The sequence below is a fragment of the Spermophilus citellus genome, assembly GCF_964194105.1.
Source record: "Spermophilus citellus genome assembly, chromosome: 2".
In the NCBI taxonomy this organism is placed as follows: domain Eukaryota; kingdom Metazoa; phylum Chordata; class Mammalia; order Rodentia; family Sciuridae; genus Spermophilus; species Spermophilus citellus.
Window position 1 is genome coordinate 168,226,907 of NC_138183.1, and position 19,657 is coordinate 168,246,563.

The 19,657-nt window shown below is 35.0% G+C and overlaps 1 protein-coding gene across 1 annotated transcript in view; it reads left to right on the forward strand.

Moving 5' to 3' along the window:
• Positions 1-19,657, forward strand: part of TRPC6 (transient receptor potential cation channel subfamily C member 6) — a 122,251-nt gene that overhangs the window by 83,939 nt on the left and 18,655 nt on the right. The window contains exons 3-6 of the mRNA XM_081262358.1: positions 6,554-6,736; positions 8,661-8,825; positions 12,828-13,044; positions 18,441-18,674. Of these exons, the coding sequence (XP_081118484.1) occupies positions 6,554-6,736; positions 8,661-8,825; positions 12,828-13,044; positions 18,441-18,674 (799 nt within the window). The remainder of the gene's footprint in view (positions 1-6,553; positions 6,737-8,660; positions 8,826-12,827; positions 13,045-18,440; positions 18,675-19,657) is intronic.

The following is a 19,657-nucleotide window of genomic DNA, read 5'->3' on the forward strand; positions in this document are numbered from 1 at the left end:
GACTAATGGGAGGTAGTATATACAACATAGATGCATTTGTCCAAGGGATAGTTGATGTCCCAGGAGGGACAAAGTGGAAGAGTGAAAGATTTCATTATGCTACTTAGAAAGGCATACAATTTAAAACTTATGAAATGCTTCTCACTGGAATTTTCCACTAACATGAACAGGGGTAACTGAAACTATAGAAAGTGAAACTATGGATAAAGGGGAGTATTATATCCAATAGTCCTTATTGATGCTCTGCTCTTATTGGACTTTCACTCAAGAGGGATGCATTCTTTTTTTTTTTAATTTTTATTGTTGGTTGTTCAAAACATTACATAGTTCTTGACATATCATATTTCACACTTTGATTCAAGTGGTTATGAACTCCCATTTTTACCCCGTATACAGATTGCAGAATCACATCGGTTACACATCCACTGATTTACATATTGCCATACTAGTGTCTGTTGTATTCTGCTGCCTTTCCTATCCTCTACTATCCCCCTTCCCTCCCCTCCCCTCCCATCTTCTCTCTCTACCCCATCTACTGAGGGATGCATTCTTTGACAATTTTATAGAATGAGGAGGTGAACTACATTAAAAATGATCTCTATTTCTGTCACCATATGTCACTATATGTATGAACTGAAAGCATTATAACATGAGCCAACGTGTTGTATTTCTATCACTGTTTCATCTTCAACAAAAATACGTATTAACGCAGGACTTCCTGTACTTTTATAGCTCCTTGGAAAGTCTATGTGTTTCTGCTTGAAGACAACTAATCTATTTTATGATGGTCAGAGAATAAAAACTTTCACGACTACTTTCTAAGCTCCAATGTATAGCTTCTCTAAGTTCCCTCCATGTTTTTCTACTTCCATAATAATCCATAGTCCATTAACAACAGAGACTAGGGGAGTCGCTTCAAAATATCTCAGGCAATTTTAGACTTGTGCCTAGAATATTCTAAGCCAAACAAGTTTCTTTATTACTTGTAACACCGAGCCTGTAGCTGGCTCCAAGCAGAGGTGGTTTTTTAGTCAGCTTTTTTGCTTCTGGGACTAAAAGATCTGACCAGAACAATTTTAGGGGAGGAAAAGTTTATGTGGAGGCTCCACAGTCCATAGAAGGCCAGCTCTATTCCTCAGGGCTTAAGGTGAGGCTGAACATCATGGGAGAGAGAGGGAAGCAGCTCACATGATGATCAGAAAGCAGAAAGAGAAGTCTCCACTTGCCAGATACAAATATATACCCCACAGCTATGTTCCCCAATTCCCACCTCCTCCAGCCACATCCTACCATTTCAGTTCCCACTAAATTAATCCCTACCAGGGGATTAATTCACTGATTGGGTTAAGACTCTCACAACCCAATCATTTCTCCTCTGAAGCTTCTTGCATTATCTCACATGTGAGTTTTTAGGGGACACCTCATATCCAAACTATAACAAGAGGGGACACCAGACCACAGAAAGAAATCTAACAGATGGAGCAAGAACAAGAAGAAAACCAGTAGGCCTTAGAGAGTTGTAAGCCTTTAAAAGGAGAATGAATATTCAAAAGACTTTTTACCTTGTATTATTGATTGTATATTTCAAATGAGCTAGAAGCTTTTGAATGTTCTTACCAAATAGAAATGATAAATGTTTGAGGTGATGGATATGCTAATTATCCTGATTTGATCATTGAACAATATATAAATGTATTAAAACATCCTATTTGCTCCATACAGACATACGATTATTATCTATCAATTACAAATAAACTAAAAATTTTAGAAAGAATTAAAAAGTTTTTTACTCATCTAAATTCAATATTTTATTGAATCTTAATCAATAGCTTTAGGCTTTAGTAGCATGAAAACTTGGGCAAATTAAGCTTAAGATTGAGTTAAACCTAACTTCAGCTGTACACACAGACTTTATAAAAAATAGAATCCTCAGATTGGCTGTTTTTGATATTAAAGGAGAGGCAATATTCCTGATTTATATTCTTGATTCAAGTCTAAGATCTTAGCGGGAATGAAAAGCTTAAAGGGATACAGATCAATACCAGGGTCAGTCTTGTCAACAAATCCATTTCCCTAGATTTCTGATTTCCTTTTAGTATCTCACTCTGTACCTATGACTTAGGTCTCTAAGCCCTTTTCAGAATGTGCTTACATTGTTGTTTGTAGCAATACACAATGTTTCCTTTTATCTTTCCTAAAATAATTTATTTTAGATAGCAAGATGGTCCTTATCACTGTCATTCTGGATAGATAGCTTTTCTGGAGCTTTTCCAGCTCTTTTATGTCTTCCTAAAAGTCGGTATGCTGGCATGCACATGGCCCTCCAGATGCCTCTGCTGCAGACTTTAAGAAAGAGGGATGGTGGAGAGACTCGCTCATGCTGTATTTGTTTCTAAGTCATTGCTATGTTCTGGTGTATAATGTTAAAAAATATCTAGTGTTGTTTGGGAGAAATATCCTGCAATAGACTGGCTTAGAAAAGTAGTTTTTGTTAGCAGGAAGGCAATATGATTGTTATCAGAACTTTCAGACATGTGAAGTAGTCTGCACGGCAGAATCACATGCAGGACTGAGACTGACCAAAGAGAAGGAGGAGATATACCATTATTGAGCCTGATGAATTATTCTAAGTGATTTACACTCTGAATTTTTTGATATAGTAACACTTAAGTCCTCCATAATTGGGGGAAAGGCCAGAAGTGAAGTAACTTTTCCAACGTCCAGATAGGTTTTTTACCCAGCCACGTTCTTCTCTTTGTGTCAGTCAAAAAATTTATTGATCACCTATTCTATGCCTCCCAGTGTGCTAGGCTGTGCAGTTTCAATGACAAGTAAGATAGAATCCTTGTCTTTAAAAATATTTGAGTCCGTTGAAAGGAAGCAGATATGTAAGCAAGTAAACATAGTTAAATGATTGTGTGTGTGAGAGAGCACGTGTGTGTTCTAGAAGTTTGCTCATTGAGTTTCCTTCACAGCTTAAAATAGATGGGGTAGAGAAACTCTCATTCTGGCAGAAATTTAGGTTATGACAAGTCAGCTTTCAGGGAGGGAAGTTAGTATGGCAATATGCTATAGGAGGGTCCACAGTTCCCTCAACTTTATAGCTTTAACAGGACCTGAAAATTTCTATGCTTAGGTAAGAATAAAAACTGATTATCCAACCATATGTTGAGTTAAACAAGCAGCCACTACTAATGCTAATAATCAACAGAAAAGTCAATAGAATCCGAAATAGCTAGCAAAATGTCTTCCTTTACTTGTTTTATAATTATACCCCATTTCTTTTACCTTTCCTGTGGAATAGTATCTGATTAACTTTTATGTCTCTTAAAACCCCGCATAGGTCCTCCATAATGCTTGCTAATCATCACCACATCCACTGAGATGGAGCTCAGTGATCATTGTACCATTTAGTGACAATTATCCCAAGAAGTAGGAGAGTTCCAGAGTAACATTTGGTTCCCCACGCATGACTGGGGAATGAAGCAGGGTCATTCATCACCATCTCAATAATAATATTCTCTACTTACCTCACATTTCACGTACAGATTTTTATTTTACAAAACTTCCATCTTTGCAAGACTGTACTATCTATCACAGTACCAATGCTCAGAGCATGCGTGGATCATTGTTTAATTTCAGTGCAGATCACACCCAGAAATCCCAACATGCCTTTACATTTGTTAGTAAAGGTTTATCATAATTGATTGAGGACAGCTGGATATTGTTTACGTAATAATGAAAATAATAATAATTACTGCTGATTAGCACTAGTCCTGTGCCAGGAACCTGGTATTTGTTACCTTGTATAATTTTCACAGCACCCTTAGAAGTGGTTGATATTATTGTTCTTGTTTCGCCATGAGTGTTATGAGGCTTTAAGTCAATTACTAATAACTAGGCCCAGTGTACTTTCAAAACCAGGTCTACTCTTCTTACAGTTGATTACCAAGAACCAAGCCTTGTATTTTTCCTGACCCTATTGGTTTCCTGGGAAGTCAACTTTATTCTTTCTATAGAAAAAACACTCAGAGATTACGATTATAGATCACAATATTTCTTCTACTGTATAAAATCCAAGGGTTTTAGGATGACATTTTGAAAGAACTATTTTAACAATATTTTGTTTTTCTGAATAGTCTCTAAATTCTTTTAACTATTGTCAGTTATCTCTTCAACTGGAAGGACAATGGGCAAGTACTCATTTCTAATTTATTAATGTAAGGTATATGTGTCTGACCCAAAGACAACCCAGTGTTAAATCAACCTATTAAGTCAACCCTTTACCTTTGATTTTCCTCTCAAAGAACCACAATCTCAGTGGTACACACTGGGTAAAAACTACTGCCAACATTTCATTTTAAATGAATTGACATGTCAAGTTGAGAGAACTTAGGATATGAAAGCATTTGTAAGCGGATCCCTATGTTAAAAAAAAAAAAAGTTTGTTTTTCTGAAAGCAGAGTCTATTCCTTTATTTTTCTTCTTTTAAGAAATAGGTATTTTTGCTTGAGAATGTTAATTAGAAAAAAAGTCTAGGTTAGTTATTAAATATCACACAGATGAATAGGAGTTTGCCATTCTACATAGTTTCTGGTAAAAAAAATTTCCCCCACACTTGAAGGATCACATATGCTCTCAAAATACCTAGTTTTTCTTGAGCCTTCTTAGAATCCTAGACAGTATGGATTTTGGCAACTACTTTGTTATCTTTTAAAGGAAAAGGAATAGTTTTAAAATTGAACAGTATATACAATAAAGCTAGGAACATCACGTTTTGTTATAGCTCCATGAATGTTATGAATACACAGAGATGGCCTGTTTCTAGATTCTGCCTTGGATGACATGAAATAAAATAGTTATACTTCATTGAATGATTGATAAATTCTCAGTAGCATATGAAGTACTTTGCATGTGTGATCACTTTAACACTTCTTTAATTCACTTTCAGTTTTCTGACCTGTAAAATGAGTGTAAAAATAGCACTGTCAGAGTGATTTGAACTTATTTAAGGTCACATGGCTAATAACTCGAAGAGCTTGGATTTCATTACAGGTCTTTGTAGCTCTAAAAGCCCAAGATCCTAACCACTATAAATAGTAGACAGGCAACATCTGCACTTCCACATCTCAACATTTATACCCTGGCCCTAATCAATTATGTTGTGAAAGGGGCAAAGCTATTTCCTCATAACCCTGTTTTCATAAATATCCAACCAGACACCCGTTTAGAAGTAGTGTGGGCCATTCTTGATCAAGAGATAGTTTGCTTTCTAAGTTTGCTTTTATAGAATCTGTTTGGACTTAGCAAAGTGTAGTCTATTAAGAAGTTACTGTTTTGAAGTTCACATGGCATATTTCATAGAGAGTAACCTACATAGGTGTTTGACACAGACCTACTGTGAAACTATGCCCCAGATAGACTCCCCCAAATACTGACTTATTGACAGACATCCACTAACACACACATTTCTCCAGAAAGTTCCTCTTGATCCTTCCAAAGAATTTTTTTTTTTAACCTACAACACATAATAGTTTTAGGATGGGGAGAAAACTAACTTTGAATCTGCAAAGTTGAGTTTCAGAGCAAACTTTCCCGCTGAAACTGTGACTTCAGGGAACCTTAAATTTTTCTTCTGTGAGATGGGAATAGCATTTGCCCCACTTGCTTCACACCCCATATTTATTTCAAAAAATCAATGTAGGAAAGCATTCTATGAAGAAAAGATGAAATGGCACTATTTTTAAAGGCAGGGACTTGGTGCCAAACAGATTTAGCTTTTAAACCAAATTTTAACACTTACTGGCTGCATGATGTTGACACATTATTAACCCTTAGCAAGATTATTGTGAAGATTAAATGAGATAATAATGATTCCCCTGCAACATAACAAGCTCTAGATAATAGGTTTTCTTGATTAAAATTTACATATGTGTGACCTTATTAAGAAAATAAAGAGAAAGGAAATATTAGAAAAATCTGAATAAAGATGTGAATAAATGTTGTATAGAAAGATGACTTGCGTTTATGGTAATTTGGGTTTGACTTTCACTCTCTAAATGACTGCAGAATATTAGGCCACATGGTACAAGCTACAGAACAATAACAAAACAGTGAAAGCATTTTCAATAAGTTTTCTTTTCTCTAAGGAGAATCACTCAATTTTTAGGGTTTATATCTATACCTCATCTTTTGATCCCGTGTTTGGCATATAAAGTTGCTTGATAACAATTGGTTAAAAAGATAACTGATATGTGCTTGCTTCTCCTGGAACCTTTCCAAATGTTCAGTCTCTCAAGTTTACCAGCAGTTCACAAAATCTATCAAAGATCCATCAAATATGCAATATGAACCTAGATGAAATTATGACCATGAAGCATGCAATGTATGCAAAGCACGACAATGATGCTGTGGAAAGTATGTTTAAAAAAAAAAGATGAATTTTTCTCTTGAAATGTACCATCCCTTAAGACGCTGGTAACTTCTGCTGTGTAACAGAGTAAAATCTGCTACTTTTATATTATTGTTTTTTAATTTGCTTTGTTTTTCTTAGAATGACTACAAAAAACTGTCAATGCAATGCAAAGATTTTGTGGTTGGACTCCTTGATCTATGCAGAAACACTGAAGAAGTTGAAGCCATTCTGAATGGGGATGTTGAAACACGGCACCCGGGTGATCACAGCCGTCCCAATCTGAGCCGTTTAAAACTTGCCATTAAATATGAAGTAAAAAAAGTAAGGTCAGGCATGAAGCCCGTTTTCATTATTTCAGTTCCTACCACTGCTAAATGAGGATGAAGGCTTGGCATTGTTAGACTGAGCTGGGTTTTTCTAATTTACAGTTTCACTAGGCAGATTCTCTAATGAATCATACACATGAGAGGCACTCAATCAGCACCACATGTCAGTTTTTTTAATTTAGACTTATTTATGCAGAACATAACAGTGATTGCCATTTTCTTGATTTAAGTGATGATATAAAAATAGCCTTGTGTATACAAATTATAAGATGATTGTTGCATGATAAGGATCTCATTAGAGTATTTCAAACTCAACTACATTTTTCCATTTGTTGATCTTTTTCAATACAGAGCCAATACCTTTAATTCCTTCTTTAGAGCATTTGAATCCCCTCCAGCTGAATCTTTATCTGAAGGATGTTTTTTCAGTTTTTGTCTTCATGCAGTGGTGCCTACCCCTTTCCTAGGATATGTAAGATCTTTTTGTCCCCCACCCCCATACCACCCCCTCTAAAGGAGATTGAACCCTGGGGTGTTTAACCTCTGAGCAACATTCCCAGCCGTTTTTATATATTTTGTATTTAGAGACAGGGCCTTGCTAAGTTGCTGAGTCTGGCTTTGAACTCATTTGTAATAAAAGTAATCCCTGTTTCTTGCAAGTATTCAAATAGTACAGCCATAGCTTACCTTATTCTGTCCAACTCTTAATTGAGAGTGACTAACCATTGTCACATTTTTTTTATCCACAAATTTATATCTTGGATATCTTCATGTATCAGTCAATAAACATCCACTTCTTCTCTTCAAAGCCTCCATTATTGTATCAGTTTAATCAATTTACTGTTTAAGGATGTTTACTCCATTCTTTAGTTAGTAATTTATTACAATCTTGACTTTTTTTGTACAGTGCACACATTTATGTAGCTTGTTTACTTGCATGAGTCATATCTGTAGACAAAATTCCTGATGTGGAATTGATATGTCAAATTTTCATTTTTAAAATTTAAAACATTTGTTAAGTTTTCCTTCAAAGCAGGTGCACTAGTTTACACCCACCCACAATGTATAAGAGGGTTTACCTCTTCCACCACAATGGATGTTACCAAACTTTACCATTAGGAGTACATAAACATTTTATCTAGTTTTAATTTATTTTCAAAGTTAACCATCCTTAAGACTCATTTGTAGTTCTTTTATATAATATTTTAATATTCTTTACTAAGTTCTATTTTGGGTTATTGTTTTTATATACTGAATAAGTTTACTCTCTGTTTTATATAAAAATCAAATAATTGAGAAAAATATTCGTAAAAAAGAAACATTTGAGAATAAAAAATTCTGTAAAAAGTGATATTTAAAGTTTTCTTAGTTGAATTTCTGTCATAAGAATAAAAAGAGCTATCAGTGGAATGGAACAGGCAGCCCAGAAACAGATTGACATACAAAGGGGAAGAGCAGAAAATAGGTTCAGCATTTTAGGTTAGTGCAGGAAATGTGGTCTAAGTTTTAAAAAGTCTACACATTTAGGCTAGTGTAATCTTAACCTCACTTTTAATAGAAAGAAACACACACACACACACCATGCACAAACACAAATCACAAAAGCCCTTGTGGAAAATATTGATAAATCTTCTCATAATATTACGTTTCAAAACAAATTTTATATGCTTTGAAAGAAAGCCCGTTAGTCATAAAAGAAAAGCTTGATAAATTGGAATCTCCAAATTTATACCATATGTAATAGAGCCTCTTACCATCTTGCTTGATGTCTGTTAATTAGATGTTTCATGTTTGTTCTTTAATTCCAACAATATTTTTTCATGGGAAAGAACAAAGCTAAATATTAGAACATGTGAGTATAATTTATGCTGAACCGTTCTTTAATCAAGCTGTTGAATGTTTTCTCACTGCCCTGCTAGTTTGTAGCTCATCCAAATTGCCAACAGCAGCTTCTCTCCATATGGTATGAAAATCTTTCCGGTCTAAGGCAGCAGACGATGGCAGTCAAGTTCCTCGTGGTCCTCGCTGTTGCCATTGGACTGCCCTTCCTGGCTCTCATTTACTGGTGTGCTCCTTGCAGCAAGGTAGGTCTGTGAAGCCTGCAGCTCTGTTATCTACCAGAAGTATGTGATAGGAGGGAAACATTCTATTTCCAAAATGAAAATTTCATGGAGGTATAAGTAGTGTTTAAATAATCTGTTGTTCTTCATATCACAAAATAATACACTTTTTGCTAGGGAAATATAGAAGTAAAAGTGGAAGAAGAAAAAATTCACCTCTAATATTACTACTATTAATGTGTGAAAGAAAACCTTAGTTACTACATTAATTTATCCCCTTTCAGTCCTTTCCCTAGGCACATCTATGCATATACTTTTATATATTTTAATGGAATCATCATAAAAATTATTGATTTCTACTCTTTGTTTTTCCTCTGGCAATGTTTGAGATGGGAGTTCTGTTTTGTGTTTATTTTAGCTGATAGGACCAGACAATCATAAATGACAATCATGTAAATCCTCATGTGAACTTATTTCATTTAAGAATATTTATATCAGGGACAAAGTACACCAGAAACCAACAACAAAAATAGACTATTTTCTTAGCAAAATCTATTTAACCAGGCTTCGGTGAAAAAAAGTTCCAGTGAACTTTGTGAGGAATATCAACCCACTTGTCTCTTAACCGCCTAGAAATTTGTGTCCTGGCTTGCTAACAATCCTATTCCTCATGTGTTTGAAGACTTCTTTTTAGATCTGATTAAGTTTATATGTGAGGCAAATTGAAATAATTCTAAAGCTGCCTGTGTTCTGGAGCATGTACATATGTGCTATGTGGAAGCATCAGCTGATTTCCCATTCTTCCATCTTGCCATTCTTAAACATGTACCCAGCTCATCTTCAGACACATGTAACACATGGGTACAAACATATACACCATCATGCCCAACATATCGCCTTCTTATTACTTAGTTACATGGCTGATGTTTTAGCCATTTAGAGAGCTCTCAAAATGATTCATTCTAGAACAAAGTCATTCACACAATGGGAGATTCATACTTATTTCTAGTGACCGTGGTAGGAACTTCTGGGAACTAGACATTTTCTTATGACAGTAAAATCCAACATCATAGTTTTTCCACCTTAATATATATGTAATCAAAAATCAATCTCTAGAAATAACATAAATGAGGAATATAAAATGAAAATAGTGAGATTTATTAGAATAGCATTTATTGTGACAGATTTTCTCCTAGAAAGTTAGATTGTTCCCTCTTTTCACAGGAAGACAAATTTCACTTTGCAAAATAATAAAAAAAAATCTAAATGGTCCTCAATTGAACATAAGTTGCATCTATGTATATATTTTGTTCTACTTCAACTCATATTTTCTGTCTTTGGAGATTTAAGCTGAATTATCTGTTATCACTGTGATCTGTTAAAATATTCTTTTCTAAAGTTAATAATTATCCTTTCCTATAACCATAAAATTCAAAAGCACAATGCCTTTTAAAGCATCTGGTGCTTTGAAACAGGCTATTTAAAACAGTTTTTTGATTTACACATTTCTTGAATTTTGATTGAATCCTAATTAACCTGATTTCCTTCACTATTTCTTCTTCTCTGGCCATGTTTTTTTCTGGCATTTGTTTTCCATCCTCATTTATGAGCAATAAGGCAAATAATCACATTAAGTGGACATTTCAAAGGATTTTTTTTCTGTTTTACTTTTTTTCGGTCTTTTGAAACATCATGATAAAATCTATTTTGTAATTTTTCCCGTTAGCAATGAGCATAAACATTATTTGCTGGTCACAGGATTTACTTTTTACTGGAGAGGGGAAATAGCTTCCTTTGAATGGATGCTTTTAAGGTATATTTAAAATATTTTAGAATTTCCAATATGTCCATGAGAATTGATCCAGATCTGGTTGTTGTAAGCATCTGTCTCTTCATAGAAGCCCTGTTTCTGTTTATAGTTAGTTTTCTGTCCTCAGAGGGCTTTTCTCTTTCCTTTTCAGAAATTATTTGTCCTTACTTATTCACATTCTTCTATAGCCCAAATATTAGTTGCCACATGCTCATGGCAATAATAATAGGTTATACTGTGACTTCAAATAATCTTGGTTTAAGCTAGCCTTAACCCTTTTGATTTCCATGTGTTGGATATTCAGGCATTTGGTCATAAACAGATACCTAAAAAGAGTATTATATATAACATTATATATAAGTCAAGCATTTCTTTATATTTACCCTTAAATATTTGCCAGGTACACCTGTTGTTCAACTTATTCCACAAACTCTCTCCTTATTTTTAGTTTTTTTTAAAGGAAACCTGTTTATATTCCAGAAGACATAGATGGCAATTTTATTAAAATGGATAATTTACTTATGTTCCTAAAGCCCACTGACCAGTGACAACATTTTCCTTACTTTAAAATGAAATGCAACTCTCAACTGTTTGTAACAAAAAATGAGGGATATGAGAAAACTCACCACTTGGGTTTCCTGACAAGCCACTTTTTTTGTCTGTTTGCTTGTTTTTTTTTTTATTTTTTAAGAAGAAACAACAATGCCTGGTTTGATTGTTCACTCTCCCTTCAGAGTAAAATGAAGGGATTATATTATATAAGGGTGAATAGCCCAGTGGAGAGGAAGACAAGCCAGGCAGGGTGCAGAGAGGTCAGGTGCTGCATTTGGTTAACGGTACATTGACTTCAGAGATGTCCAGGCAAGCCAAGCTAAGCTTCCAGAGTTATCAGAATTATGGCCCATTCTAATGTGGGTAGTTTTATTTTCAGCCCTGTCTTATGTCCCCAACCTCATTTTGTCATCTTTCATTTCTTTCCTATTTATTTGGTTTTATTTTAATTTATGTTATCTTGTATTTCTGGTGTCCTTGAAGCTTTTGTCTTATTCTTGCCAAAACAAGGCAAGTAATACATCATCTATCCATGAATTTCACTACTAGCAGATATTGCCCCCAGTTCCATTTTGTCCAAAACAACCTAATACATTTTCAATTTGAAAAAAAATTGGTTTAAAATGTATAAGTGATTTTTCCATGAGGAGATGCTGAATCTGGCAATAGATTTTTGTTTGCTTGACTACGTGATTAAAATAAATCACATATACAACATAGAATTAAAATTGTATATATGGCATACCATGGAGAAAGAAAGACATATTGATGTTTATTATTATGGGTTCTTCCTTAAGGAAAACAAGAAAACAAATAGATTACACACACATACTGAATTTTGTTCCCCATTTGACAGATGCCCAGATCCCCTGAAACACAATCTAGATCCTCTGTCTCCATAGGCTAAGATCTATGCATTTCAGAAAAATAAATGCTATACTATAGGGACACTATAGTTTTTACCATCTCCATATTTCTTACGAAGAATCTGATTTTCATATAATTTAGGAAATGTGCTCATTGTCACACAGTTGATGAGAGAATGAAGCTGGAATCTCACCTGAAATGTTGGACTTTAAATCCAGTATCCTTCCAGAACATTGTTCCAATGTATTATGGGAACTGTTCTCCCACCCTGTCCTCAGTTGGGAGTTTCTCTTCTTGGTACTCATGACTTTTAATCCACTTATACTTTCACCAGGATAGCAACTTCAGCTGCCTCAATGGCATGAACATCAATGAAGTAGACGTAAAGGCAACAACAGGGATTTATACACTGCAATGAAGACTCAGTTCAATACTTTCATTGTTTCCTCAATACTTAAAGCCTACTATACTAATTTACTTTCTATGAATAGCCCTGATATATGTTCTGTGTTTTTTCACCAATATCATATAGTATCTTAAGAACTTAAATATCCTTGATGTAAAATTTGGTTTATTCAACTATTAATTAAGTACATCAGCACATATAAGTGAAGAATGTGATCAAAATGTTATAATGGCATGGAAATATGATTATAACACCAATTATATAAATATGAATAATTATTTTAGTAGGACTTTGAATTATGCAGAAGTTTTTTTTCTTATATGTATGTGTACGTATTTTGCAAAATGTACAAAACAAAGTTAAGATTTTCTTTTGGTGTGTGTTATGACAGATAGGAAAGATAATGCGTGGACCATTCATGAAGTTTGTAGCACATGCAGCCTCCTTCACCATATTTCTGGGACTTTTAGTCATGAATGCATCTGACAGATTTGAAGGCACCAAACTTCTTCCTAATGAAACCAGCACAGATAATGCAAAACAGCTGTTCAGGATGAAAACATCCTGCTTCTCATGGATGGAGATGCTCATTATATCCTGGGTAATAGGTAAAGGCTGATTTTCTGTCATCATTTCTTTTTGCAGGCTTAGCAGTTGGACTGAATGACACTGATTCTTTCACACATCAATTATACAAATATATGCAGCATGACACAATGCATCACACATCATGATTTCCTTTGTGTTCTTAAAGCACAGTTGCCTTGGGTTCATTATTGATGTCCTAGTCTCCTCATATGCCATGTGCTTTTTGCATTTTTAAAACAAAACAAAACAAGAACAAAAAAAATCAAAGCAAAAAAAACAGGAAGAGAACATCATGGTATTAAACAAACCCCACTGGTGATGAAGAACTATCATTCATATTTTTGGAGAGCTGGGATTTCAAACTTGAATACAACCACATGATTTTATTTTGAGATTTAGTAGAAACTGAAGCTAATAGCCCCTTGCTTTTATTAAATATTTATCGTATGTGCCAGGAATTTTTCAAAGCACTTTACATACATCAAATCACATAATCTCTCTGTGCCTCAGTCTTCTGGCATGTAATATATAATAACATCTATCTTTTGGACTTATGTGAAGATTAAATAGCTTGCTTTAGATCTCTCAAATGACAAATAAAGAGAAAGAATTCAGTCTTATTCACTATATGGTTTTTCCTTAGAATTCAATATATCCATGTCTTGACATTAAATATAATACACATGAGACAAACATTTCAAATGTGTATTTATTAATAAAGAAATTCAATAGCTATTAAGTGTCTTTGTGAGGTAATAAGGACACTAAGGTGAATGAGAAGCAGTTTTTGCACTTGAGAAAGGTAAGTCTAGGAGACACGTCAATAAATCAATCAGTAATTAAGCTCAACGTGACAAATGCTATACTTTGGGAACTGTTAAGATCTTATGAATATATACAAATTGTGCATCTAAATCTGAGTGAGGTGAAGTGTGGAAGGGGCATGGAAGTTTTACCTGGATAGTAGCTTCAATTTGAGACTTCAAGGAAAAGGAAATGTTAGCTGGACAGAGTGTTTGAGAGATAGGGATACTGCAAGGCTTGGGAACATTAGATGCAGAGTTGTGAGACTCCAGGGTCTGGTGTTTGTGGATGTGGATAAGGGGAGATAAGGGTGATGAAATGGACAGAGGAGATTTTCAGTGGTTGGTGATGTGATCAGATCACATTTCAGAAAGGTCTAAGTGTTTCTGGGGTAAAAGGTGGCTTCAATGAGTGGTAGGTCCAGAGGCTGAGACCCAGTTATGTGATCTCTGTGGGGAAGATGAGGGCCAGAACTCAGGGGATGGTGGAAAGGACCTGAGAGCTGCTTAAAAGATAAACTGCAAGGAACTTGGTGATTCTTACACATTGAAAGGGAGATCTGTGGATTCATAGATCAGTAGGTGGATGGTGACTGAAATTCTGTAAGAGGAAAAATATAGAAGGAAGTCCATGCTTGGGACTAGGAGAATGAAAATTGATAAATACGTTTGGGTTTGGCTTTGAAATGCCCATGGAATTTCCAGGTGGAAATGTCCGCTAGGTGATAGAAAGTATGATTCTGGTAAAAGCTGATGGTTAAAATTCCAGCCATCCTCAATTTCCAAGTGGCACATAAGGCTCTGAGTATGCATAAAGTTACCTAGGGTGGTATTATATAGCTGTCAAAAGAAGAGAGCACAGGGGATCTGCCTACTAGACTTTTAATAGTCCATAGCTTTCTTCCCACCCAGACCCCCCTTTCCCATCTCACCTCCCTTCTGTTACTTGGAGAGAAATCTTAATCATTTTTCTTTTACTTCTGGGCCAGAACATGTTTTTTTTTTTTTTTTTTTTTTTTGGCTTCTTCACATTAGAGCCAAGTGGGATGATCAATTGAAATATGAGGGAGAACTGTGAAAATTATTGAATAATCATTTCAAATGCATGTGAGTTAATTCAACATACATTAGAGAGTTATTTATTCGAAATTTTGAATCTCTTCATTTTCTGGATACATATGAAGGAAAAAGATTAAGTAGTAGCTTAACATGTAAATTGTATCACTAAAGTAATTATAAAGTTAAAATAAAGAAGAGTTCTTAATTTTCACTATTTCTTTTTAATTTTTTATTATGGTTTCTTTGTTGACTCATAAGTTATTTTTTAAATATTTATTTTATGTGGTGCTGAGGATCGAACCTAGTGCCTCGAACATGCGAGGTGAATGCTCTATCGCTGAGCCACAGCCCCAGCCCCTTCACTATTTCTTTTCTAATTTAATTGATGAAACTAAACAAATTGCATTTCACCTCTAATATCTGACTTAAGAATAAATAGCCTTTGGATATTAGACTAATAACCTATGTGCTACAGTTTATTTTAAATGTATTAGAATATGTACAATACATAATACAGTGCTTGGTGCATAGAAAATAATCAATAAATTTCAGATAATTAGATTTTTCACTAAGAGTCCATGTTACTTCTGTGTAGAGCTAGCATTTCATACCGAATACCTATTAGGCAAGATTCTTTTAGTTCAAGATGAAACTTTGAAAAAACTAAGTTTTATACAAGAGCATTAGAGAAGATGAATGTTCATTTCTTTCTTTATCATGATCTACCCTCCTCATAGTAACTTTTTTATTGTAAACTTCAGAAGTTTTTTTTTTCTTTTTCATTTAGAAATGTAAACCAAGACTATTAAATTAACCTTTACTTTTGTGAATAAAAGCATTTTTCTTGGAATTCTTGTCCTATTCACCTTTGTATTTCACTTCAGAGACTATCTCACTGTGTTTATTTAAAGGGAAAATAATGAACAACACAAAACAGATAGCTATGTATTTATAGCATGTTAGACTCCTGGTCCAATTATTGACTCTGGTAATTATTTCCCTTTAAATTGTTGTAGAACCTTCTGGAAATATTAATAAGAAGTGGCCTATCTAGTTTAGAGCCTGGATGTATTACATTCGCTTGAGGGAACAGATTAACATTAGTGATCACAGAATTCAAACTTATCTAATTTTTAGTTGAGGAAAAAAAGCTGAAGGATAGAGCTACGTTTCAGGACGGCTTGACAAGGCAGAATGGCAAGCTTAAACCAATGAGACTAGGGGTGGTGGTAAGGGGTTCGAGTGAGATCCAGGAAACCTGAGGCGTATTTATTTGGAGGGCCCTATTTAGAGAAAAAGAAGACAAAACAGCCCTGGACAAAGCATAGGCAAGTAGGGTTATCTCAAAGCTGAAGCTTCATTAGCTTTACCTTAAACCTGTTCCTGCTGGAGAAGAACAAATTTAATGAGCACACAAGTGGGTTGTTTGTTAAAAAAATTTTAGAGGCAGAGGGAGCTGATTCATTCTCTACTGCTCTAGAGGGCAGAAATAGAACCAACAGATCCATTTTGAAGGGCTATTCCTGAAAATTTGACAGTGGGATGAGCGGCCTTTGGAAGGAGCAAGCACCTGTCTCCAGATGCATTTGAGAAGAGAGGAGAAATAAGACACTCTCGCTTCAGGCAAAATAGTTCAGGGTTTTTGTTTTAGTGTGTAAGCTTCAGGAAGGCATCATTTGTACCAAGAATTCTATTCTGAGAGAGAGAGAGAGAGAGAGAGAGAGAGAGAGAGAGAGAGAGAGAAGATAGAGAAAGGGAAGATTTGAAAACTGCAGGACTGTATGTATTCAGATGTCGCTTCAGTCTGTAGTCCGTATGCTTGTTGCTCTGAATGATCCTCATCTCCTGTTGAGGCTGGCAGGATTTTTCATTTCTGTTTTGAGACAGAGAGGAGAGACGGGGGCAGGGTGGGGGGTGGGGGCGGGGGAGGGGAGAAACGCACTCATGAAGTATTTCCTATTACAAATTTGACCCACTAGACTACATGTGAATTCAATTCTTATCCCCTTTTAACTTGAAAGAGCTGAAAAGCATTAGTGAAGTTGTCTCAAGTTCACATTTTCTATGCTACACTGAATGCTGGTTTTGAGAAAAGCATATGACATGCTCTTGGAGGGCAGAGGCCATGACATTTTCTTCATCTCAACAGGGCTCCATGGCCATTTATTTGGCAGGTTCTGTGACAGACATTTAGGACAAATGTGAGAATTTGGGGCAGGTGGTTGCTGAGGGTAAGCAGAGAAGACTAATTTTAACCATAGACTTTGAAAGTCCTCCTGCTGGAAGGAGGTTTTGATTAGTTGTTGGTATTTGGATTATATTTCCTCCCATGGCTAGAGGGTCAGACAGATGTCAGAGAGCAGGGTATCTTAAAGTAACTTACTTTTAATCAAGTAACAAGCTCCAAATTAAGAAACAGAATATGTACTAATTGCTGTAACTTCTTCTCATCTTTCACTATGCTTGTTTTAAATGTGAACTCACAGTGTACATAATATTTTAAACTTTTAAAATTTAACTTTATGGCATAATGATTTTTCAGATGTGTGTTAGGTCCTCCAAGAAACAGGCACAATGATTAAATGTACAATAGTTGGATTGGGGAAAAAATGGAAATTTTATTAAGGAACACTTTTTGTGAGAGAAAAATGAAGATCTTGCTGGGAAGGTTGCAAGGACTTTCAAATTTGGATGCAAGTCTAACTCTAAAGGTTTTAGAGAGGGAAGAAAATCATCTTAAGTTGGGGGCATCCTAGCTCTCAATGCAGACTAAAGCAAGTTTGGCAAGAAATCCTAAGCCAAAGTGAACCATTAGAAGAGACCCATGGATCCTAAGAAGAGGCACCCTCAGTCATTGGCCAGGAACAGCCATGGGAGGCAAAGCCTTGGTTAAAAGATATAATGATTTTCAGAAGGTAGTACCTGAGGTCCATGGACAATAAAATTCCTGTACTTGGAAGTCAGTAAAGCACATTCTCATGGTCCCATCTCCCCATGAAAATTAATAAGGTATCATATCAAATCCCTGTTTGATTGCCTATCTGTGGAAGTCCCTTTGGTTTTTCTATTTTAAGTGTGTAAGAGTGTTTGTGTGTTTTGGGTATTATAATGAACATCTTCTGAACATTTTTCTATGTGTACAAATAATAGATCGATAGAATGCTTTTTGTTTTAGGCATCTTGATGAAGTTTGTCAGATTGCATTCAGGTGATATACTGATATTGCTGGACTGTGAGATTGGTGGGAATGTGAGAATTATGGCTGTGCAGGAAAGTTGGGGCCAAATTTGGAAGGATTTTGAAAAGGAAATCTCTCTTAATCATGAATCATCTTCTTGTATCACTTGGATCAAATGGCTAACAACCAATATCTATTGATGATGGTTCCCTCATCTCAGATTATTTTTCTCTTGTCAGTAAACATAGTTTGCATTTGAATTATCTATATACAATGGAATACTATCAGGCTGAGAACTTTCAATTTTATTTTGTTTCATGGAAGAGCTAAGGCTGGAATGAAATTGACTTGATATTTTAACCTCTTTTTGATGCAGGCATGATATGGGCTGAATGTAAAGAAATTTGGACTCAAGGCCCCAAAGAATACTTATTTGAGTTGTGGAATATGCTTGATTTTGGTATGTTAGCAATCTTTGCAGCATCATTCATTGCAAGATTCATGGCATTTTGGCATGCTTCCAAAGCTCAGAGCATCATTGATGCAAATGATACTTTGAAGGACTTGACAAAAGTTACATTGGGAGACAATGTGAAATACTACAATTTGGGTGAGTTTTCATTATGCAGTCTACATAAATTCATAAAAATTCAGAATTTTCTTATACAAGAGATGTCACTAGTAGTCAGTAACTGCCCAATTCTCCTAAAATTATTATTTAGTTTTAAACATCTGTATTTGAAGGATGAGCAGCTGTAAATGAAAAGTCCTACTTTGTGCTTTTTCCTTTGATTTATCTACTGGGTAGAAATCTCTCTTAATCATGAGAATCATCTTCTTGTATCACTTGGATCAAACGGCTAACAATCAATTTCCATTATTGCCTATCTCATCTCTTAGATTATTTTTCTTTTGTCAGTAAATATAGTTTGCATTTGAATTATCTATATACAATGGAATACTTTCTAGCTTTATAAAAGAAGGAAAGCCTGTCATTTATGACAACATGGATGAACCTGGAAGACATTATGCTGAGTGAAATAAGACAGGCACAGAAAGACTCCAAGAGCTCACTTATGTGTGGAATCTAAAAAAAGTCTGACTCATAATAGAGTCATGATGGTTTCCAGGAATGGGGAGAAGATGACCAACTGTATAAAGTTGCAGTTAGGAGGAATAAGTTCTGATGTTCTATTGTACAGCGTGATGACTATAGTTAATAATAATGTACCATATACTAGAAAATTGCTAAGAGAGTAGATTTTAAGTGTTCTCAATACACATTAAAAAAAAGTATGTGAAGCAATGGGTATGTTAATTAGCTTGATTTAATCATTATGAAACATACATATATGTCAAAACATTATATCATACCCCATATATATATATAACATTTTTAAAAATCCACAATTGAGTGCTACTTCCATTTAAAGACATGTAACTTATTTGAAAGCAAAGGAATATTTGAGTTCTTTCAGTACTCCCAGTAAAATAAGTAATACCACCATTTCCCAACCAGGCTTTGAACTAAAAAACAATGTGGAGGCCTATAGTAAGCTCAAATACTAATGAAATTTAGGGTAGATGACATAG